Source organism: Malaclemys terrapin, chromosome 11 (genome assembly GCF_027887155.1).
Source record: "Malaclemys terrapin pileata isolate rMalTer1 chromosome 11, rMalTer1.hap1, whole genome shotgun sequence".
Taxonomy (NCBI): domain Eukaryota; kingdom Metazoa; phylum Chordata; order Testudines; family Emydidae; genus Malaclemys; species Malaclemys terrapin.
The window spans coordinates 2542645-2567205 of record NC_071515.1 but is presented as its reverse complement, the minus strand read 5'-3'; the positions used below and the strand labels follow the sequence as shown (position 1 = coordinate 2567205).

Here is a 24561-nt window from a genome sequence, read left to right as displayed (position 1 = left end):
TATTTAACCAGTATGTTCTACTTTCCCCAAACCCTCTCCGCAGCTTAACCTGGTTTTTACCAAATGTACAGTGCCTCTGTCTGTTGCAAGATAAAGTGCCCAGCAGCGCTAAAGTTATTCTAAGTTCCCACGTCAGAGGGCCCAGATATTTGATTGGCAAGACCAGTAATTCCATTGACAGCCTGGTTGTGCTAGGTCACAAGGTAACTTGAGTGCTGTCTCATGTCACCACAGTGATACTTTCTCCTGCTTTCCTGAGCTCCCTCTGATCTCGGAGCACTGAATGACCCAGCATGTTAGGGTGGCTTACCTTCCTTAATGCTTCCAGAACGGGGGACCGGGAGGGGCTGTGGAGGCGGGATCTGTGTGATGAGAGGTGGCTGCTGAGGTAACTGTTGGATGATGGTTGCAGGTTGCTGAGGCATCTAGGAACAAAAGGAAAATAAGAGGAGTCAGGATTGCCATCTGCCTGCAATGCTGGGCTCTCTGGGCTACTGCGTTTCATTTTCTGATGCCCTGCATGCTTCACAGCTGAGCCACACGTTACACCTACAGGTGTCCAGCTCAAAGATAAGGGTGTGACTCTATGCCCCATATTCTTCATAGAGATATGCTTATGATAAGAATATGGCATAACTAAGATATGTTTTATGCAAGATGGGTCATGTGAGGTTGTAACTGTACCTTCATGGGTCACAACTGAGAATACCAAATTCAGGACAAACTGCTGAGAAATAGGGCAGACACCCCCCACAAAACTGGTGACTATTCTCCCATAAGATATACCAAACCAGCAATAAAAGTGAACTTCTGTTGCACCACACTGGCTAACAAGAAGTCAAAAAAGCAGTTTCCTTAGGCATTCCAGTCCTTGTATCACCACTAAAAACACTAGACTTTAAGACGAGTGGTTCTTTACAACCAATTTCATCAAATGAAAGGTGGTTCTGATCCCAAAGGATCAGCCACACACCCAGGTCAATATATATCTCAGATCTTACCCAATAATCATGCCGTTGCCAATCCTTTAGTATCTAATATCTAAAAATTTATTTATGGGCAGGTCTACACTACAGCAGGGATCGACGCTCTGAGATCAATTCACCGGTGGTCGAGTTAGCAAGTCTAGTAAAGACCCGCCAAATCGACTGCAGATTGTTTTCCAGTCGATCCCTGTACTCTACCCCCGACGAGAAGAGTAAGGTAAGTCAACGGGAGATTTTCTTCCATTGACCCCCCATGGTGTAGACCCCGTGGTAACTAGATCTATGGTACGTCGACTCCAGCTACTTTATTCACATAGCTGGAGTTGCGTAGCATAGGTCGACTTACTGCGGTAGTGTAGACATAGCAGAAGAAAGAAAGAAGAGAGTTAAAATTAGTTAAAGGAATCAAATACATACAATGATTGCAAGTTATTGGTTCAGGCTTGTAGCAGTGATGGAATCAACTGCTGGCTTTAGTCAAGTCTGTGGTTCCTTCCAAATCATTAGAAGATCCTCAGTCCCTTGGTTAGAATGCTCCCATTAGTGTAAGTCCATTGTCCAGAGGCTTGAGCAGGAAAGAGGCAAAATGGAGATGTTTCCAGTGCTTTTTATAGCTTCTGCCACATGGAGGGAAACCCCTTGTTCCAAACAAAGCTCTCAGCACAGTTAGTGGACAATCATAGGTAAAAGATGGAGTTTGAAGTGACATGGGCAAGTCACACGTCAATGCATGATTTCGCTTAGTCATAGCAGGAAAGTCCATGAAGTGTAGATAGGAGTCTCCCATGGTCCATTGTGAGTTCAGTATATGTTGATGAGCCACTTAATTTGAATAGCCCCTTCAAGATGTGCAGGCTAAATACACCTCTACCCCGCTATAACACGGCCTGATATAACACGGGTTCGCGTATAGCGCGGTAGCAGCGGGGCTCCGGTGGCGCTTTAAAGGGTCCGGGGCTCCGGCTGCTGCGGAGAGCCCAGGGCCCTTTAAATCACCGCTGGAGCCCTGCTGCTACTACCCCAGGACTGCAGCAGCGGGGCTTGCCGGCGATTTAAAGGGCCTGGGGCTCCCCGCAGCGGCTGGAGCCCAGAGCTCTTTAAATTATCTCTGGAGCCCTGCCACCCCTACCACGATATAACAGGGCTTCAGCTATAATGCAGTAGGGATTTTTGGCTCCCCACGACCGCGTTATAGCGGGGTAGAGGTAGGTGTATCTTGTGGGTGTTACCCCAGGAGCAACATCTGAAATCCAGGTATAGAGCCAATACTCATAACTCCAAATACAAAAATGATACATACATACAGATAATATAGTCTTTTTCAGTGAGTCATAACCTTTCCATAGACATCTTACATGCCCATTTTGTACAAGATTTGTTGCAATTATATTACAGTGGTAGCAACAATGTTCTACATGGTCATATTTTAATCAGATAACGTCACAGAGGTATCATTGGAAAGGTTATGATTTACTGAATATGATTATCCTATTTGTATGCATGTATAATTTCCGTATCTTCAGATACAAATATTGACTATATAACAATTATAACTGTGTTTACACTTGGGGAACGCCCATCAGACAGTATGCAATCAGCCTAGATGGGCAATTAGGAAGGACAATAGGACTTTGAAGATACTAATTTCCTTCCTTCCTGAGAAGTTCCCTGGGATGCTGCTTTGACAGGGACACCATCTTGGACTTTTAGTGTTTTTCCATTAAGAGGAGGTGGGGGGTCAAACTAGGAAATAAAGGATTCCTGCCATATGCAAATCCTATTTAAGGCTGGGGAATGAGTTAATCTTGGTTCTTCTCCACTGCCTTCCCGCCCAAGAAGGAAAACTGCTGAAAACACCTGAAGAGAAAGGAACAAAGCTGGGGGGGGGGGCAGGGACTGGGCTCAGGTGAGAAAGGTCTAGCCCAGGAGTGGCCAACCTGTGGCTCCAGAACCGCATGCAGCTTTTCAGAGGTTAATATGCGGCTCCTTTCATAGACACTGACTCTGGGGCTGGAGCTACAGGTGCCAACTTTCCAATACTCACTGTTCAACCCCTGCCTCTGCCACAGGCCCTGCCCCCACGTCATCCCTTCCTCTAAGGCCCTGTCCCTTCCCGCCCCCTTCCCTGAGCCTGCCGCGCCCTTGCTCTTCTCCTCACTCCCCAGAGCCTTCTGCATGCTGCGTGAGACACAGGGAGGGAGGGGAGGCGCTGATGGGTGGGCAGCTGGCAGGCAGGGCGGGAGAGCTGATAGGGGGCTGCTGACATATTACTGTGCTCTTTGGCAATGTTCATTGGCAAATTCTGGCTCCTTCTCAAGCTCAGATTGACACCCCTGGTCTAGCCTGTGAAAGGAAAACCTGAAGATTTAAGCTGCAAGCAGTGCAGGTTACCTTCAAGAAACTCTACAACCTGCACAAAACAACATTTAGGGTGAGAACGTGATACTGTTAACCAGTTAATTTAGTGTATTAAGCTTAGAGTTTTTTTGTTTGATTTGCTCAGGAATCTGCTTTGATCTGTTTGCTATCCCTTATAATCACTTAAAATTTACCTTTTGTAGTTAATAAACTTTATTTTTGTTTATTCTAAAACCAGTTTGTGTAATTCATAACTGGGGGGTAAAAAGCTGTGCCTATCTTCCTCCACACTGAGGGAGTGGACAGATTTTATGAACTTACGCTGTATAGATTTCTGTGCAGTGCAAGACAATATAATTTTGGGTTTATAGTCCAGATGGTGTGTGCACCTAAGTGCTGGGCCTTCCCATGCAGCACTGATTTCAGTATCCGTGTCATTCTGCAGCTGGGTGTGTCCCTACCCGTGTGTGTGCTAGACGAGGCTTGAGGGCCTGGCTCAGCAGGGCAGAGAGAGGGAGCCCAGGCTGGTGGAACGGGTGGGCTCAGTGGAACCCCAGTACATCAGGTGGCACCCCGGAATGGGGGACACCCTGTCACAAAGGGTCTCTAGAAACTAAGGCTGTCCAGGTGTCTAGTTACTAGCTTGCAGGCACAACGTGCAGCCTCCCTGTCCTGTGTCTGACAACAGGGAAAGCTGAGCCCACGGGTCATGAACAAACTTGTAACATCAGAATTCAGCACGGCGCCTACCAAGAGCCTTGTCCCACTTACAGCCACTGGTGCAGCCGCACTGGGGCAAACCTCTCATTCAGGAGGCAAAGTGGTGGTGGAGCTACCCTGGCATCTCAGACGGGTAACCAGCACTGGTTCAAACTGTGGCATATCACAGCTTTGGGGAGGTTATGCTAGGGGGTTGCATCAGTGCCGGGCACCACTGACTGAAATCTCAAGGGCAGATGAGGGTTTATGGTTTGATTCTTTTTTAAAGGAGGCTTCTTTTTTAATGTACTAGATTCAGATGTGCCATAAATGGGGGCAGCTTCCCCTCCCCCCCCCCCCGAAGTGAAACAGAGTTAGCCATATCTTGTCCCAGGGGCCCTGGCCCTTTAAGAGCGATGGGGCTCAGCGGCACACTGGTGCTTGCTGCCTCCCCAGGCGGAGAGGATGAATGCAAGGGTCACTAACCCTAAAAGCCAGGCCTGCTGGGCTATCAGAACAGCCTGTGGCTAAAGGGAAAAGGGGTCTGAGGAAGTTGCCAGGAACAGCATAGCTGGAGGCAATGCTCCCTCGAAAGCAGGAGGCTCCCCAGGGAAGGGATGGGGAAATGTCCCTGAGCAGGACGTTCCAGGACAGACAGCTGGGTTGCTTAGGGTTCCCATGGCTGGGAACCATAGTAGAGGGTGAGCTGGGCCAAGGGAGAGGGGCGGCATCTGCGGCAATTCAAGGGTGGCAGGTCCCTCACTCCCTCTAGGAGTGAAGGTCCTGCCGCGGAACTGCCGCCGCTGCTGATCGCGGCTTTTTTTTTTTTCCAATTGCCGCCGCCGGTGCTTGGGGCAGCAGAAATGCTGGAGCCGGCCCTGGCCAATGCTCAAACCACTGAGCTATCCCTCATGTCCGTTATCATTCCTGGCTTGGCTCCTGGTGACGCGAGATGCCATGAGAGGCAGTGCCATGCATGAGGCGGGGGGGACGATAGCCTGGCAAACACATCTGCACATCGAAGGCAGCCCACGTATGTATCATCACAAGCTTGACTCCATCTCCGGAGGCACTGCACAGAGGCAAGATGGAGAGGCATTTCTTTCGCCCTTCCTTAACCCCAGCAGAGCTGTCCTGGGGCCTGGCCTGACCAAACCACAGCAGTGCCCTCGTATGCTGGCATTTACCAAACATTTCTAGTTGGGGTCCATGGTATTTATACCAGCAGGCTTTTGACATCCTGGCAAGGGAAGACCCGCTGCTGCTGATGGGAAACGTCTGCTTAGCCCTTAGGGAAGGAGCTAACTCCCAGGTGGATGTCACTTAGGAGCGGGCTGGCTCCTAGGATTAGGAGGTGGTCACTGAGGGTGTGTCTACACTGCAGCCGGACACCCACGGTTGGCCTGTGTCGGCTGGCTCAGGCTAAGGGGCTGTTTAATTGCGGTGTAGAGATACAGGTTTGGGCTGCAGCCTGAGTTCTGGGACCTTTCAGCTCACAGGGTCCTAGAGCCTGGGCTGCAAACCAAACGCGCACACTGCAATTAAACAGCCCCTTAGCCTGAGCCCACGAGCCTGAGTCAGCTGGCGGGGGCCAGCCGTGGGTTTTTAACGGCAGTGTAGACCTCGGTACGTCCCATACTGCAAATGCCCCAGCTCAGCTGACTCAGGTGTGCTACAGCCTGAGCCTGAATGTCTACACTGCAATTTAATAGTGCTGCAGTCTGTCAGCTGACCTGGGCCTGCTGGTGGTCTTTTACTGCAGTGTAGGCATACCCTGAGGTGACTGCCAAGGAGGAGGGTGGGTTTATGGCTGCTGGGAGGAACAAGCTGTAACCTGCCTGGCCTCTCTCCACCCAGGCACCTGCTCCTCCCCCAGCACATGCTCCTTAGGTGACCGGCCGCTGAATCTTGGCCATGTCCCCAGGCTGAGAACCAGCAGCAAGACGGGAGGGGAGAGGCATGCTGAGTTGGGTAAGAACTACCATGGACCCGAGCAGCAGAGGGGAGCTTGGGGATAGGAACATATTTCATCTCCCATAAAGGGAGCACTGGGGGGAGGCCCAGGGAGATGGGAAGTATTGCTTCTGGTGGTGAAGGGAGTGGGGAAGAGGCAGGGCTCCTTTTCGGGGCCAGTCAGAGGGCCAAGGCACTGAAGAGGAGCATGATAAACAAGTGCCACAGAGCAGGGATTGGGTAGCTAATGAGGCTGTGAAGCTGTTTACTCAGAGAGCAGGTTAGCCCAGCTGCCATGAGCTGTGCTCGTGCATGTCGGCTTGACACAGAATATCACGTATGCTCAGTTCTCCGTGAACATGAGGAGAAAACGCGCTATAACTCGGCAATGGACAAGGAATGGGGGGATATAGGTGTGCTGCCGTAATGACGCTGTCTAAACTGCCCAGGCTGTGTGGATTTGTCATCACGTTCCCCCTCCCAGTGCTGTGAACACAGATGCTCAGTACCAGTCCTGAGTACTACTCTCTGTCCTGCTGCAGGACAGCGGGCTCAGAATGGAGCTGGGATACATCTGGTGTCTAGTAACAGCGCTGTCTCCTGCCACCCTTGCTGCAATAGCACCTAGTGTCTGCAACTCAGTGATACAGCCTATGTAACAGACACGATCAGATGCTGCTTGTCTCCTCGAGCACTGAGTAACAGCTTTAATAACAATGTGGGGACAGCGAGTATTCTCAGAGAAGGGAGCTAAGAGAAATCTCCAGAGGAAACTCCGAGCCAAAGCAATAGAAGAACTAACAACCAAACAGTAACAGCATCTATCCCTGTGACAGTAACTGGGAACCTCCACAGACTGTGTGGTTAAAAAAACACACAGTTCCCTGTGGGACCTCTAGTGGTGGTGAACACTACCCTTTGGTATATGTAACAGTCTGTAACCCAGACGCAAGCCAGGAAATAGGCAGTAGTCCTTCAGCAGCACTTCTGTCTCACACCTTGAGTAGAGGGCAAGAGCATGTGTAATGGCCATTGGTGGCAGGATCAAACCTAGGAACCTCTGGAGCTTAGTATATGAGCTAAAAGCCCCGTGGCTCTTAGCCAAGGCTGTAGCAGACTCATCAATCTCTAGATGGTCTAGTCGCCTCTAGAGGGGGGACAGAGTGCCACACGAAGCAGGCCTGGGTTACACATGTACTGCTAAACAGGAAAGAACTAGAAACACAAACTACGAGTTAGCCTATCCTCTGTGCAGTGGTGGCTCCTTTGCTAGAATATGTATTGTTGTAACCTCTAAATGTATGGAGTTTTCACCCCCATTCCATCTCAGCCCTGCTGGGGCTATTCCGTCACTGCAGAATGCGTCTGCTTCCATTTTTAAGCAACTTTTTTTTTTTTTTTTTGGCAGGTGGGAGCACCGATCTCAATATAGTCCCACATGGCCTTTGGAAGATTAATACAGAAATCCAACACTTTGGATGACGTAGGCATGAAAAGGTCATTTATCTCTATCTTCCCTCTAAGTCTTGCCCAGCAAGGCAGTCTCAGCACAGGGATGTGTCAAAGCCTGCATTACCTGACCGCTCTCAGAGTTTGGGGGTCAATTCTGTTGCAATAGTTTTCAGTCAGAGGATTGCAGTCAGAGCCTGAACATTGTTGCAGACACTGTCAGGCAGCCAGACCCATCTGTTTCAGAGAATCTGGGCCAGATTTTCAAAAGCAGTCTCCAAAATTGCAGACAGTTCTTCCATCGCTAAGTTTTTGCATGTGAAAAGCTCCAGTTTGGTCACACAAACTGCATTTGCACACCAGAATCATGTGGTTCAATGACTCACCCTGACCAAAACCTTAGAATCTTCCCATTTCTCTCCTGTTTAAATCCCATCACCACCTGCAAAGCTCAATTTCACAGTCACCATTTCCCCAACCAATGAGATTCAAAGGCTCAGGTTTTAAGGCCCAAAGTGATCATTAGATCATCTAGTCTGATTTCCTGTATAACACAAGCCATAGAATTTCCCCCTGTTACCACTGTATTGAGACCAATAACTTGTGTTTGGCTAAAACTTATCTGCAAGAAAAAAATCAAGTCTTGATTTGAAGACTCCAAGATATGGAGAATCCACCACTTCCTTTGGTGGCGTGTTCCAGTGGTTAATCTCACCCACTGTTAAATGTATGCCTTCTTTCTAAGGCTGGAGAGGATTTCCACTAGCGCCTGCCAATCTATAATCCCCTCAACGAGTCCTGTAAAGTAACATGAGGCACTTCTTCCCATGCAGTGGGAAGAGCTTGCAATCTGTGCAGCATTCCCCATTTCTGCTAGACCAGGGATTGAGGCCTGGATACACGCAAGGAGTTGGGTGTTGTGATGCTGAGCATCACACTGCTTAAAATCCCTGGAAGACACTGTGATTCACAAAGACTGAGTTACTCACTGTGACGAAGTAGGGGACTTTCTTGGTTTTTTCAATGGTTTGCGTGCAGAGGGGGTGGAATTCAGTTTCCCTGTATGTTTCTGATTTAACAAGGTGATGGGAGAGGGAGTTTGTTGTTAGAGAGGACCAGCGATGGAACTTGGGACCCCGGCCAACGGTCAGGAGAATGAATACCCCAGTGACTGGTGACCAGGAGGCCCAGCTAGGATGTCACAGCTGGTTCTGGCCAGTGGGAGGACAATGGGCCGCGGAGAGAGGACCCTGGTGACCTGACCAGCCGGTTCCAGCCAGGGGGCGACAGAGGACAGCTGAGAGGAGAGGAGGCCCAGGCGACCCTGTTTACCTGGACAGAAGACAAAGGACAGAGGCGGGGCTTGGAGGCAGGTGATGTCGGATGCCCAGTTGGAAAGTGGGGGGGTCTCTGGACTGGGGAGGAAAAGCAGGCAGAGCCCATCTGAATGCAGGAGAGACTTAGATGTACTGTGCTGAGGGAGGCCAGACCTGAGGCCAGTGAAAGTTCTTATGCTGTGTTCAGACGCTGAATAAACCCTTCTGTTTTACGCCGGCTGAGAGTCGCTCTGGTCTGGAGAACAGAGTTGCATTATTCCCTCTGCGGCCCTGGGACACTCCCAGAGTGAGTGGACTCCCTGAGGGGGCCCACGGCAAGAGACAGACATGCTAAAGGCTCAGAGAGGTGCGGTTCCAGGAGGTGGAGGGGCTTATCCCCCAGGAGAGAGTGGACCCCTGAGAAGGGCTGTCTCACTGAAAGGGGCACCCCCACACGAACCGCACAGGGCCAAGAGTGGGCACGACCTGTGAGTCCGTGACAATGTGCTAGCTGAGGATGGTTTGTAGATGCACCCAGTAGACAGTTGGCTGCAAGCACAGGCGCTTTGCAGTGAGTGGCTGCCAGCAATACAATGAGGGAATTGAAGGAACCAGCATGGAAATGGCCTATACCCAGCTCCGTAAGAGGGACCTGGCACGTCTCTGCAGGGAGAGAGGGCTGAGCATGGGGAGGATCACTAAGGAGCAACTGATGGCTCAGCTTGTAGAGAATGACCAGTCTAAGGAACAGGCTGAAGATCCCAGGGGGTCTCCCAGGGTGCCCGGAGAGCTGGGGAGTAGCCTTGGGGGAAGTCAGTGTAGCAGCTGGGAGTCTATCAGACCCAACTGTTTAGTCAGCAGGGGGGCCTCCCAATCAGGTTTCTCCCTGGAGGAGCTGTAGAGACTGGAGCTGTAAGTGAAGGAGCTAGAGCTGGAGGAGCGGAGGCTGGCAGACCGTGCAGAACAACGAAAGCACGAATTGGAGTTGGAGGAGAGGCAGGCCAAGAGGACCTGCCAGGGGGCAAGTGGGAAGGGCCCCAAGACACTAGTTCTGCAGGGAATCTAGACACAAAACTGCTACCCCAGTTTAAGGAGGCGGAGATATTGATGCCTATCTCACAGCCTTTGAGAAGGCTTGGGATCTGCATCAGACTGACCCCGCGGACAAGCTCTGCTGTCTGACCCCCCTGCTGGGTCCCAAGGCCATAGAGGCATTCAGCCAAATGGATGGTGTTGAGATGGACTATGAACTGTTCAAACAGGTTTTGCTGCTGAAGTTTGAACTGACCCCCGAGGCGTACAGGAAACGATTCTGGGGTGTACGCAAGACCCCAGATGTCACCTACAAGGATGTCGCCAACCTGCCAGGGGAATATCTCCGCAAGTGGGGAAAGGGCACAGAGGCCACTATTGCAGAGGACGTGTATAACCTGGTCGGGTTGGAGCAGCTGTATGACATCTGCCCTCCAGAACTTAAGATGTGGTTAGTGGACTGGAATCCTAAAGATCTGCGCAGTGCGGGTGCACTGGCGGATGAGTTTGTGGACAGCAGATCTGGGGGAGGAGGGAGGCCCACATCGGGGACTCAGAAGGGGAGTCACTCAGAGACTTCTCAAAGGTGGGACTCCAGGAAGTCCAACTCAGGAGAGCCCCTGAAGGCCGGGACGGGCTGAACCCCCTCGTGGGACTTGAGGGACCTGAAATGTAGTTACTGTGGCCAAAAAGGACACAAGGTGGCACAATGCCTGAAGATGAAGCAAATGGCAGCCAAGCAGAACCGCAGAGTGTCAACTGGGTGGGAGCCCACCGGGTGGGAGCCCACCCAGAGGGGTCACCAACAGTCCAGGGGGGTGCAGCCAACCCGGCTGTGCCAGGGGGAGGGGACCACCAGGCCAACAGGGGAAGGTGGGGCTCCAGTTCCAGAGTGCCCATATTCAATCCGCAGGGTGAGCATGGGACAGGCCCTGGGGGACAATTGCCACATCATCCCCATTGAGATGTGGGGAAGGAATGTCCAGGGGTTCTAGGACATGGGCGCAGAGGTGACACTGGCCCGGCTGGAGGTGGTGGACCCAGACTAGCTAGTGTCCAATGCATACATGACCCTGAGGGGAGTGTTTGGGGCCCCTGTCAAGGTGTCTATAGCGAGGATACACCTGAAATGGAGGGCTAAGGAGGGACCCAAAGAGGTTGGGGTGCTCGATCACCTTCCTAACGAGGTGCTAATGGATAATGACTAGGAGGACTGGCTGGATGACACTCAGAGCGCCCTGGTCCTTACCTGGAGCCAGAGCCAATGAGGGATGTGGGAAGGCGGGGAGCGAAGCACTGAGGGTAGGACTTGACAGGGCTCGGCCAGAGCCTGCATCCCAAGGTGGGGAAACTGAGGCACGGCCAACCAGGGCTGTACCCTCAAACCCAGCAGCTGAATTCCAGATGGAGCTGCAGGAGGATCCCTCCTTAGAGAAGCTGAGGGCCCTTGCTGGCCACAGTGGTGCAGGATCCCAGGGGGAGGACCGCAGGGAGAGATTCCTGTGGGAGAACAGATTCCTGTACCGGGAATGGGCTGGTTCAGGGCAAACTGAACCTTGGAGTCAGGAGGCAGCTGGTGGTCCCCCAGAGGTACTGCCACAGGCTATTGTACTTGGTTCACGATATTCCCCTTTTGGAGCATCAAGGAATCTGGTGCTGCAGAACTTTTACTGGCTCGGGGTCTTTGACGTGGTCTAACAGTATTGCAGGTCCTGTGACTCCTGCCAGAGGGTGGGGAAGGCTCAGGATAAGTATAAAGCAGCTCTGAGACCTTTGCCCATCATAGAGGACCCTTTCCAAAAGGTGGCTACGGACATAGTTGTAGGAATGCATAGCTCCCAAATTGCCAGCCCATGGTTACGGCACACTGTTTCCATGGCTACAAGGCAGGAGTGGCCTTCACCCCAGCATCTGTGTTTTGGGAAACTTCTTGGCTGGCCTGTTTGTCTCCCTCGCAGCTGGCTTTCACGTGCACAAGATATGGGTTTGCTATCTCATGTTGTTGTACACTGTATGCTTTCCCTATGCGCAAGAATGTAACCAGTTAGAAGTGTTGTAAGCAGAGAGGTAGAAAGAATAAAAACCCCAGGAAAGTTTTCCTGGGAGGTTTTTCGGCTTGAGGCTTTGAAGGCTTTCTGGCTACCACAGACCTGGCGTTCTGTTTCCTTTCCTCTGTCGTCGCCACACATAGTGGGGCCCTTCAGCAAGGTAACCCAGTCGGGGAAGAAATACATTCTGGTAGTGATGGATTTCACTATTCGCTACCCCGAAGTGATGGCTTTGTCCTCTATCAAGGCAGAGACCGTGGCCAAAGCGCTGCTGACCACTTTCAGCAGAATGGGGTTCCTTAAGGAGGTCCTTACAGACCAGGGGTCCATCTTCATGTCAACTCTGCTCCAGTGCTTGTGGGAGAAGTGTGGGGGTCCAACACTCTTGGGCCTCAGCGTATCACCCTCAGTCCAACGGGCTGGTGGAGAGGTTCAATGGGACCCTAAAGATGATGCTGAAAACATTTATGGACCAGTACCTGCAGGACTGGGACAAGTATTTACCTCACCTGCTGTTCGCATACAGGGAAGTGCCCCAGGAATCCACAGGATTTTCCCCATTTGAGTTGCTGTATGGGAGGAGAGTGAGGGGACCCCTGGACTTGATGAGGGACGAGTGGGAGGGGAAGGCCTCTCCTGATGGAGAATCAGTGGTGGAGTATGCACTCACCTTCTGGGAAAAGCTCATGGGTTTGGCCAGGGGAAACCTAGCCAGGGCACAAAGGAAGCAGAAGGTCTAGTATGACCGCTCAGTGTGGGCCTGCTCCTATGCTACCGGGGACCAGGTGATCCTTCTCATCCCTGTTAGGAAGAACAAGCTACAAGTTGCCTGGGACAGCCCCTACAAGGTCATCAGACAGGTAAATGAGGTGAACTATGCAGTGGAACTGTCCAACTGGGCACACAGCCACCAGGTGTACCATTTCAACATGATGAAGACATACTGGGACTGGGAGAAGTTGGTGCTGGCTGTGTGTGGGCAGTGGGAGGAGAAGGGAGAGGATCCACTGGTGGGTCTCCTCCCTGAGGCTGGGGCTGACCCCTCGCTGAAATCAATTCCCCTCTCAAACCAGCTAACCCCAGCCCAGCAGGCAGAGATCAGAGGGGTGCTGCATTCATACCAGCAGCTGTTTTCCAACTGACCTGAGTCATGAACCTGGCTGTTCACCGGGTGAAGACGGGAACCAACCCTCACATCAGGTGTTCCCCATTCAGGGTCACTGGGAAAGCAGCCCAGGACCTGGAGAGAGAGGTCGGAGACATGCTGGCTTTAGGGGTGATCCAGCCATCCTCCAGCCCCTGGGCCTCTCCCATGGTGTTGGTCCCCAAGAAGGATGGGTCAATCCAGTTCTGTGTGGACTATCGGAAGCTCAATGCCATCACCATGTCCGATACCTAGGACTGATGAGATCCTAGACAAGTTGAGGGGCGTCCGGTACCTCACTACCATGGATCTTACCAAAGGCTACTGGCAGGTGCCTTTGGACCCGGAGGCCAGGGCGAAGTCTGCCTCCACCACCTCAATAGGGCTCTTCGAGTTCCTGGTCCTACCTTTTGGCCACAAGGGGGCAATTGCAACCTTCCAGCTCCTGGTGAATCAGTTACTGAGGGGGATGGAGGACTTTGCTCTAACGTATGTTGATGATACCTGTGTCTTTAGCCAAACCTGGGAGGACCATGTGTCCCAGGTGAAGAGGGGGCTGGGTCATGTCCAGGATGCAGGAATGACTATAAAAGCTGGAAAGTGCAAGGTGAGGATGGCAGAGGTGTCATACATGGGCCACAAGGTGGGGAGGGGAGCAGCCACCGGAAGCCGGCCAAAGTCGAGGCAATCAAGGATTGGCCCACTCCCCAGACTAAGAAGCAGATCCAGGCTTTCATTGAGATGGCAGGGTACTACCATAGGTTTGTGCCACACTTTAGCTCCCTGGCAGCTCCCCTGATGGAGCTTTGTAGGAATGGCAAGCCAGACAGGGTGGTCTGGACTGAGCAGTGCCAGAGGGCTCTCTGTGCACTGAAGGGGGCACTCATCCAAAGCCCGGTGCTGGTAAACCCGGATTTTAACAAACCCTTCCTGGTGTTCACCAACACCTCAGACTGGGCGCAGTGCTAATGCAAACTGATACTAAGGGGAAGAGACACCCCATTGTGTACTTGAGCAAGAAGCTGCTGCCCCGGGAGCAGCACTATGTGGCCATGGAGAAGGAATGCCTGGCCATGGTGTGGGCCCTTAAAAAGCTGCAGCCATATCTATTTGGGCGGCGCGTTACTGTGTATACTGACCATTCGCCCGTAACATGGCTACACCAAATTAAAGGGCTAATGCCAAGCTCCTGAGGTGGAGTCTGCTCCTGCAGGATTATGACATGGAGGTGTTCCATGTGAGGGGAAGTGCCAATGTTATAGTGGATGCTTTATCACGGAGCGGGGCCCCTGAACTTCCCCAGGTCACTGGCTAAGTGACCCCACTCAGTTCAGACTCGAAGGGGGGAGAGATGTGACAAAGTGGGAGATTTTCTTGTTTTTTTCCAATGGATTGCATGCAGAGGGGGTGGAACTCAGTTTCCCTGTATGATACTGGTTTAATAAGGTGATGGGAGAGGGAGTTTGTTGTTAGAGAGGACCAGTGACGGAACTTGGGACCCCAGCCAACGGTCAGGAGAATGAATACCCCGGTGACAGGTGACCTGGGGACCAGGAGACCCAGCTCAGATGTCACAGCCGGTTCTGGCCAGTGGGAGGACAATGGGCTGCGGAGAGAGGACCCCGGTGACCTGACTAGCCAGTTCCAGCTGGGGATGACAGAGGACAGCTGAGAAGAGAGGAGGCCCAGGCGACCCTGTTTACCCGGACAGAAGACAAAGGACAGAGACAGGGCTTGGAGGCAGGTGATGTTGGATGCCCAGCTGGAAAGTGGGGGGGTCTCTGGACTGGGGAGGAAGAGCAGGCAGAGCCCATCTGGATGCAGGAGAGACTTAGATGTACTGTGCTGAAGGAGGCCAGACCTGAGGGCAGTGAAAGTTCCTGTGCTGTGTTCAGACACTGAATAAACCCTTCTGTTTTACACCGGCTGAGAGTTGCTCCGGTCTAGAGATCAGGGTTGCATTATTCTCTTTGGGAGTGGAGGCCCTGGGGATCCAGAGCGAGTGGACTCCCTGAGGGGGCCCACAGCAAGAGACAGGCGTGCTAAAGGCTCAGAGAGATGTGGTTCCAGGAGGCAGAGAGGCTTAACTCCCAGGAGAGAGTGGACCCCCGAGAATGGCTGTCCCACTGAAGGGGGTTGTCTCCAGGGACCATACGGGGCCAAGCATGGGCACAACCTGTGAGTCCGTGACAGGCACCCAGGCTCTTGCAGCATAGGCATACCCCGGCAGGTATATTACAGCTGTGTCCGACCAGTCTCCTGACATGTCACCACGGGGGTCGGGTGTGGTCTTTGCCAAAAGAACTAGCTGATCATCATGGTGTTGATGTTTGGAGAGATGTTTGTACAGGAAATATTGGAGAGATGTGGAATAATATGTTCCAGTGCTGTTGGAGATGAAGCATGTCACCTGAGGGGGTGGTCGGGTCTCAGCTAACTCAGTCAAAAGTGATCACCAGATGCAGACCTGAGCATTTACAAAGAACCCCAAGAAAAGACCCAGAATAGGGGACCCTCAGGGCTGAGCTGAAGGTAATGAAACTCCCTGATTATGAAACGAGTCACAGTCTGGGACTGTATAAGAGAAGAGGAAAGGGCACAAGATATTATCTGTTATGGAGGAGATACTCTTCCAACGCAAGTGTCTCATGAAAAGTGGATCCCAGCTCCTGGGACTGGACAAGTGCTGTAAGGATTGACTGTTGGGCGAGAAATACCTTATTGGCCAGGAAAGTATCTTGTTAATAAGTATAGGCTATAGATTGTGTTACATTTTTCTTTTACCTGTAACCTTATGCTTCCAAAGCCTTTTACTAGCTTTTATGTGACTCTAACTCAAGCTTTGTTAAATAAATTCCTGTTTGGTTTCACTATCAACATGTCTGAGTGCCTTGTGCTAAGGAGAGTGTTGAACTGAGGTGAAGCCAGTAAACTAGGGTGCTCTGCTTGCACAGAAGCAGTGGATTGGTGCACACTGCAGGCTCCAGAAGATAAGGCACTGGGCATTGGACTGTAACAAGGTGGGGTGTGCTCACTGAAGGCCTGCAGAGGGGAAGAGCGAGGGGCAGAAAACTTGTGCTGCTGGCAGAGTTGGGAGGATTTCCCTCCGTGGGCACAGACTAGACTCTCTCGTGCTGTAAGCAGGTGGTAGTGATTCATCCTGGACACCTTGGGGAACCCCCAAGAGCATCACCGCTCCCCTAAAATGGATGGGGAGAGATAGGTGCCTCCAAATGTCATCCACAAAAGCCACTCAGGCTGAGGCTCATGACCTGCAAGTGGCTCTTTCCTGTGTGATTCAATCATTAACCAATCAAGATGCTTTTACCATGTTATTAACCAATTGTAGAATACTTGGTCAGTCACTTTGCTGTGAGAACATGTGTGTATATAGCAAATGGAACAATGAACTCACACTACTGTGGCTCTTTTAGGGAATACTGATCGCCTATTTGGCTCCTGAACCCCCGAGGCCTGAGTCTCACTGCCCTTGCCCAATGGTTAGCAAGGCCGGCTCCAGGCACCAGTCTGGCAAGCAGGTGCTTGGGGCGGCCACTCCGGAGGGGGGCGGCACGTCCAGCTATTCGGCGGCAATTCGGCGGACGGTCCCTCACTCCCACTTGGAGCGAAGGACGTCCCGCCGAATTGCTGCCACAGATCGCGATCGCGGCTTTTTTTTTTTTTTTTTTTTTTGGCTGCTTGGGGCGGCCAAAACCCTGGAGCCAGCCCTGATGGTTAGGGCACTCAGCTGAGAGGTGGTGGATCTCTGTTCAAAGCCTTTCTCCCCCCTCAGTCAAAGGGGAGCTTGAAGAGGAGTCTCCCACGTCGCCGGTGAGTGTCCTGACCCATTGGGTCTCCTTTTCTCTCTCCCGTCTTGTAGGAATTGGCCTGAGGGGCCCAGTCCAGTAGGCGGCTGCTAGAAATGCCTACCAGATGGGGCCCTGCAAAGGCCTATCTGCCCTGGGGTTTTGAATCGCTCTGGCGTTTAAGTTCTGGTGGCCGTGAAGGAGGCAGATGTGCACCCATTCAAAGAACAAAATACAGGTGCTCAAGGAACTTTTTACTGCAAAAACTTAGGTGCTGAGTGAGTTTAGGTGCTCCAGGGTTCTGTGGAAATTTTGTGAATTGCAGTGGTGCCTCAAACTGGGACTGAAGTGCCTAAATCCCAGACTTAAACACTTAAGGATTTTTGTGAATCTAGGCCTGAGAAACCACTTGCTCAGCCAGGATTTTGATAGCCGCCTTGCTGTGAGGAGCCGGGTGCTGTACTTGTCTCTTATAGCTAAGTGTGATATGGCAGCTGTCCTACACAGGTAAATGGAGGGTTAAAGCAGCCCTCAGGGAGGCTGCACAAAACCCAACCAATGGAGGGAGGGCTTGTAGAGAGCCAATCAGGAGAAGGTTTGTTGGAGCAGCCAATCAGGGCCAGGGAGGGCCATATAAAGGCTGGTCACCAGAGCAGAGTCAGTCTCTCCCTGGAGTGTAAGGGAGAAGGACTGGCTGTCTTAGAGGAGTACCTTAGATAGAGCAGTGCTGGGCAGGGTCAGTAGGGAGCTCCAGCCTGAGGACTGCCAGACTGTTGCCCCTGATACAAAGGGCCAGGAAGGTGCTTGGGCTATGGTGAAGTGGCCCAGGGAAATAGGCAGTGGGAGTTGGAGGAGCAGCAGCACGTGGCTGCCGACTATAGGGTCCCTGAGTTGGGGCCTGGAGTAGTGGGCTCAGCCCCCTCCCCCCCCGCTCACTTGCTACAGAGGGGGTGGCCAGTATTCAGACTGCAGTTTCTTCCTTGAGGTGAGGGGCCAGACCGAAGGCTACAGTAGGCCACAGCGGCAAGTGGTTGCACTAGAGACAGCCGGTTCCCCCCCGGAGCGGGGGAGAAAGTGGAGAAAGGACGCTGAGGTCTGGGGAGTGACTTGGCTCTTAGAGGGGGAACAGAAGTGATGGCAGTGAGACGCCACTAGAGGAAGGTGCACTGACAACCAAGAGCTATTTCCCAGCACAGCCAGCAGGAGGTGGTGAGTCATGCCCCCTCACACGAAAGTTAAGATTCTGTCATGGTTATGTAGGTAAAAGTCACGGACAGGTCACGGGCAATAAACAAAAATTCATGGAAGCCTGTGACCTTTTGGTGACTTTTATTAAAAATAATGGGGGGCTGGCTGCTGGGGGGAGACTGACAGCTCTGGGGCTCCTGCCACTCTGAGCACAGGGCTGGAGCTGAGGCAGATAATGTCACGGAGGTCTCGGAAAGTCACAGAATCCATGACCTCCATGACAACATCTTACCCTTACTTAGAGCATGTACTGTTGGGGGCACACTCTGGTACTGACAGGGGGAAGATCTTACTGTCTGCTGGATGATCCTTGGTGGTTCTGGTGCAGGTGCCAGAGGGGACGGCTGGTAAACAGGTACTGGCTTAGGTCTGTAGTTCTTTCTGTGGCCTCCTGCCAACATATAGGGCTGTGAAAATTCTTCCAAAAGGTGCTGCTCCTGAAAGATCCAAGTGACACAGGAGCTCTTGTTAGAGAGAGAGAGAGAACCCTGTGCAGTAAAGGCAGGAAACAGGAATACATTCACAGGGCTACACTTGGCCCTGATGTAACTCTAGTGACTCCACACCAGGGATTAATTTGACCCACAGTGGCTCCACAGACACTCTGAAGATTGAGGAAATGCAGTGGGGGGGATTCCTTTCCCTCTGCCCCATAGAGAGACCCAGCTCATGGTCTAATGCTTGAGCTGTGTACTGGAGGAGGGGCTCTGCCCCAGCAATGCTTGGTTTTCAAGTCACAGGACATGACTGGCTAACTGGAAACATCCCAAAGCCAGGTCAGCCTCTGCAGTGGCACAGCTACCGTGTGCATTGATTGCCCTTTTGGGCAAATGCTGCTTTCTCCTCCTTTCCCCCCCAGCTCTTCTAGGGCTACTCAGTTCCCTGGCTGCCTACAAGCCCCATAATACATGGCTCCACTAGCAGCTGCCCATACAACAAGTTCCCAAAGAATCTTAGGGGGGGTGATCTGGATGTCTGGAGCATGACCTGGGGCACAAGGGTTGGACCCACTTCCACAGCATTTCCCCCAGTATCCCAGGAATATGGTAAAAGAGCACTCATGAACTTTGCTTCCCTTTTACAGTCTTCTCCAAGTTCAATCACCTCTGATACAGGGATCCCAAGAAAAATGCAGTCCCTGAGCTTCCCAGTACCAGCATAGTCTGGTAACTGCTATCGCAATTGCTATTGTTCATGTGTGATTCACACTCCAGGATACTGTTTAGCTACTGAAATCCCCTACAGCAGTCACCTTGTAGTGAAGACCTTACCCTAAGCTTCTGCAGGAGGTCTTTCCTTCGTCTCAGTGCGTTCTGCAGTGCGTCCTCATGTCCATCGCTACTCCCTGAAAGAGGAATCTGATAGACTCCGTTGCCTTCTTAAAGGATAAGAGAAAGGGCTGTTCTAGCAGTTACAGTAGTGGGTTAACTCTAGAAAATGTGATACTCTATTGTTATGATTACTTTCCAGGCAATTTTTTTTTATTTTCTGTTAATTTTCTTGACAATCCTATCCCAAGAACGAGGAAGGATTGTATTGTACGAGTACAGCTCCAGCCCCAATCACTGTGCAAAGTTAATATCACCTCTCCCAAAGCTAAACCTCAATCAGCTTGTATTATAAAGTCCTATTTTTAACTTCTCTAGGGCAAAACTTTGTCTGGGAAACTTAATTTGGCCTGATGTTTTCTGGATTTACTCTGAAGGCAAAGGAGACTGTGCAAAGTCTGTCAAAATGTTTCAAAATGACCCTCTTTTGAAATGGCAACTTTTGTCTAACGCATCTCATTCTAGCTCAGAAATGGCTTCTTAACTGCATGGAAATTTTGAGGTGACAGTAAGTCCCCTTGCAAGGCTGATTTTGAACTCTTTTAAAATTCCATGTGCTTTCAGATATGCAGGATAAGTCTCACTGACAGCTGCAATTTGTTCTGAAAAGTTTGAATAGTTCTTTGCCATTAAGACTTAAAGCTCCTTTTAAACTTTTTGCTGAAGTATTTGAAGTTTTTGTCCTGCTGTCAGCCCACTGAACTTTCATCACAAAATCCAGCCTAGAAAGAAATGTTACTGGGTGCACATAGATACTCAGTTAATTTTTAATCCATGTACAGCATAACGATGAGTGATATGTATGTGTAGATACTGGCTCATGGAACAGGCAGTCTTCATGATCTGGAATCCTATCATGCTTAAGAAATTGCTATGATCTGAAACCTAGATATGAGTCTCTACTACGGGAGCTAAGGAAGAAGAGAAAGTTGGTGGATAACAGATACTATGGCAGCCCTTATCACTGGCAGATGGTTTCAGTTAGAAAAGCACAGACTTATCGGATGTTTCACTTAAACACTGAGTTCCCATAGACAGGAGGTCCCCTTGGCCCTTACATCACCCCAATATATTTGTATCACTTGTGCATGTTATCTGATATTCTTTGCACAAGTTTCACAACAACCTGGGGAATACAGATGTTGGTTTCCAATTGCATCTGCTTGGCCAGCACACGCCTACTCCCTGGGTTTAATAATCTGGCATCCTCTCTCCCCCATTTGATTCACATTCTACAAACTGTGATCTGTGTTCTGCTCTGTGCAGCTTTGCTGGTGCAAAGCAGGCCAACACTGACTTAGCAGGTGACTGAAGGATTATTCCTGCTTAGTGGCTCCTTTATACACACTCCGTCATGACTGCTGGGGGTATGGCCTCTGCTACACTAAGCGCTGTTCAGAAATAGCTGAGGATCTGGCCCTGTCTGCTCTTTTAGACACACACAAATGAAATGGGGGGGGGGGGAAGAGAAGGAGAAATTCGAGCAATCAAAATCAAATGGCTGCCTAGTGCACTGTGCCCTTCCTCATCACCGCTGGAACAATTGGTATTTCATTCCAGCACTGATTTCAAGATGGATCACTGCTGAGTGGCAAATGCTTTCCTCCCATTTAGGGCTGCGTCTTCACCCTGCCCCAGCTCCTGCTGGCCTGTGGATCTGAAGGCAGATCGGTTATCTTAGTAGGAGATATAGGCCTGCTATTGTGGGGAACTTTCCTGGCTTATACGCTACCCCGGTGAAATGGGCTAGCGAAAGGATCTGAGTCCTCGCTCCCACTTCCTTTACCCAGAGGCCTCCCTGCCCTCGAGGGCTCCCCTTCCACTCTCTTACATAGACTCATAGAATATCAGGGTTGGAAGGAACCTCAGGAGGTCATCTAGTCCAATCCCCTGCTCAAAGCAGGACCAATCCCAGACAGATTTTTGCCCCAGTTCCCTAAATGGCCCCCTGAAGGATTGAACTCACAACCCCGGGTTTAGCAGGCCAATGGGGGGCAGAGTCCTCGTAACCCCAACAAGGCTGGGCCCAGGATTGCTGGGGGGGGGCCTCACCCCCCAATCTTGTCATGGTCACTTAGGGCAGGCACTAGGGTGTCCCCACTCTGGGGTGGTCTCTGCACTGGGTGCTTGCCTGGCCTACTGATCATTACATGCAGTTCAAAGCAAATACAATTTATTTAGAAATCAATTTAAAAAAAAAAAGGAAAACATGGGAAAGGTCAAAAGAAAACCCGTCACCCCGTTCTGTGGCCCAGGGACACCACAACAGCCAGCTCTGGAAAGTAAGGACAGTTCAGTCTGCTCTTCACACGTCGCAGGCCTCCTGCCCAGGCCCTGGCTGTGCTGCAGGGAGGCTGTGGGTCGGACGCTTGCTCTGGCGGTGGCCACACGCCCTCAGGCTCTAGGTGGCAGGACAGTTCTTCCCAGCGTCAGTTTTTTGCCCCAGATCCCTAAATGGCCCCCTGAGAGTTGGGGTTATGATCCCCCTCCAAGTCTGGCCTGCAAGGCCTCTTGGCTGGGGGCATCTCCCTGCACTGAACCTGCTGCCCAGAGTCCCCCTCACCCTGCCCAGCTGCTCCCCGCACCCGGCTCCAGACTGCTCCGGCTCCACTCTGCCTCAGCACTGATGCTGCTGCTCTGCCTCCAGCCCCGGGCTGCTTGTCTGGCCCCTCTGGCTCTGGTTGCTGCAGCTCTGCTCCCAGCACAGGTCGGCTCCCTGGGCTGCTTCTCTGGCTTTTGCTATTGGAGCTCTGCTCCCCAGTTCAGGTCAGGCTCCTGCTTTCTCCTGAGCTTGAGCCCACTCTATGACCCAGGCAGTTCCGGCTCACATGGAGGATGGGGGCCTCCTGACTCCCTCACTAGCCTGCCTGCCCTGTCAATCAGGCTGACCTGGAGCATCGGCCTCTCCCCATTGACCCTCAGTCTCAGGGTCCTGATCTCCCATTGGCCCTTCCCCTTTCTTTTGGCACTGGGAGCTAGCCAGCCAAAAAACCCCACTGAGTTTTAGTAAGGGGCCAACAGTCCCCTTACATTAGGTTAGACAGCTGTACAAGATGCCTAGACTGAGGGAAGGCAGCACCAGAAGGAGTTCGAGGCCACTTTCCTGTCACACTGTAATATTCCTATCGACATAATAAACATAGGGTGCTTGCTGACTGCCTCACTGGGTGTGGTGGGTGAGAGCAGAGATGCATCTTCTAGATTTGAAGGCCGGAAGAGACCATTGACCTCCTGAGTCACCCAGGCCAGAGAACATCACTCAATGATTGCTGCATCAAACTATGATCCAAACTAGAGCAAATCTTTTATCTCTTACTTGCTGTGGAGAGGGGGGACTCAACATTCTCCAGGGTCTCACGTTCGTTTTCTAGTTTCTGTGGATAAAACCATTGTGAGAATTGATTAAAAGTCAGGGACTGAGGCTCACAAGAATATCCAGCCCTGCATGACAAACACACTTTTGGGACACAAGGAAATAAAATGGAGTTGGAGAGAAGGGACATCTCTCACTTCCTGCTAGTCATACTTATTGTGCATCTGCAATAGAAAAATGAATCCCGTACAGAGCTACTAGCCACATCCTTGGCTGTGGCTGGGAACTCCCGGGCTAGGGTTGGAGGTTCAGGGGGGGTTGCCTTGGTGATTTGCCAGTCCCATAGTGACAAGTTAGGGTACTTTGAAGACAGTTCGGATGTTGTTATAACGTGAAAGGAAGCCTCAGTCTTATCTCCTGCAAAAGCTGCAGGAGGTCATGTGGAAGAGAAGAGAGGTCATGTGGAAACTGATATATTGCCTCCACATCATCAGAGAATCCCCTTACACAGAGGTGATCCACCCAGGCCCTAAAGACAGCATTGTCCTGGCAGAGCCAAGGACCAGGGTCAGCTGGATTTTTTTAAATTTTTTTATTTAACGTAACTGATTTCAACAAGTTTAAGCACCTCTAAACTACACACAGGAAAAAACAAAGAGCTGGAAGTAAATGGGACCGGAGGGAGCTCAGCATGGCACAGGATCAAGACCTTTGTTGGGACTTTAACTGTTCTCCCAAATATACTGATGTGCAAAAATAAGGTAGAGACACAATGTAGAAAGTCACGTACAGTGAAGGTTTAAATGAAAGGCACATGGTTATTTGAGTATATAGGACAATATTTGTCCTATTTCACATGTGTTGTACAAATAAAGTATAGCTGCTAGGGCGGTGGTTCTCAACTTATTTACCATTATGGGCCCAGATGCAGCTCTCTGTGTTATGTGGGCTGCATCCACACAATATATCTAGTACCTGTGTGGCTCTGAGGCTGTCACAGGGGCTGCAGCAGTGTGCTGCTTGGGGCACAGGTTGAGAACCACTACGCTAGGGAGAGAGGGTGAATGAAAGGCTCTGTCTTTTTACAACTGCAGCTGCTGCCTTCTCCCAGGCTTGCTGTGTGTATTTGCTCTCCCACACACACACACGCTCCGTGTGAGGTTGTTGCCCGTCGCTGGAACCCTGTGGGGCCCCCTCAGAAGGCTCTAGCCTGTTTCTGGAACCCTGCCCCCCCCCATGCTGGAACACTGCTGCCTCCCCCCCTCTGGGGAGCTGGCATCTCTGCTTGCCCCCTTTGCACCACACCCCACTTTTTTGACAAAAATGGGCATTTCTCCCATTGGCAAGAGCAAACTGATGAAGTCAGCAAGAGTAAATGTGACAAATGCCTCCTTTTGGGGAAAAAAAAGTCGGGATGGCCAGGACAGAGCTTAAAAAAGGGACTGTCCTGGCCAAAACGGGATGTATGGTCACCCTACCCCTTTCCCTTTAGTTGGGGCCTGAGGTGAGCTCTCCAGTCCTCCAGAGGGTCCTCCAGCACAAACAGGGAAGGGAAAACTTGACCATCCTTCAATCCATAGGCTAAAACACAAGAAGAACCTTGGCGTATACACACACACACACATATAAAGAAAAAAATGATTGATGCCATTTTTAAATATTACAAAAAAGCAAGAGTGCACAGGTAAAACAAGTACCCCTTTAATACACAAACATGTGGGCAGCTTGGCTGTCTGCATGGAATTATTAGAAGTGCAGGTACTTTCCTCCTGGCATATCTTGAGGTAAAATATAATCACAGTTAAAAAAAAAAGTCTAAAACCCCCACCTAGACCTAGGACAATATCTAGGTCTTTGTTGAATCTCCTTTGCCTAAGGCAG

At 51.2% G+C, this 24561-nt stretch overlaps 1 protein-coding gene across 2 annotated transcripts in view; it reads right to left on the bottom strand.

Moving 5' to 3' along the window:
* The window catches only part of C11H21orf58 (chromosome 11 C21orf58 homolog), a 40032-nt gene that overhangs the window by 8009 nt on the left and 7462 nt on the right, over nt 1-24561 (bottom strand). For both annotated transcript variants that reach the window (XM_054044321.1, XM_054044320.1), the window contains exons 2-5: nt 22684-22741; nt 19311-19384; nt 18333-18476; nt 311-425 (exon numbers count right to left, since the gene is read on the bottom strand). In XM_054044321.1, the coding sequence (XP_053900296.1) occupies nt 311-425; nt 18333-18476; nt 19311-19384; nt 22684-22741 (391 nt within the window). The remainder of the gene's footprint in view (nt 1-310; nt 426-18332; nt 18477-19310; nt 19385-22683; nt 22742-24561) is intronic.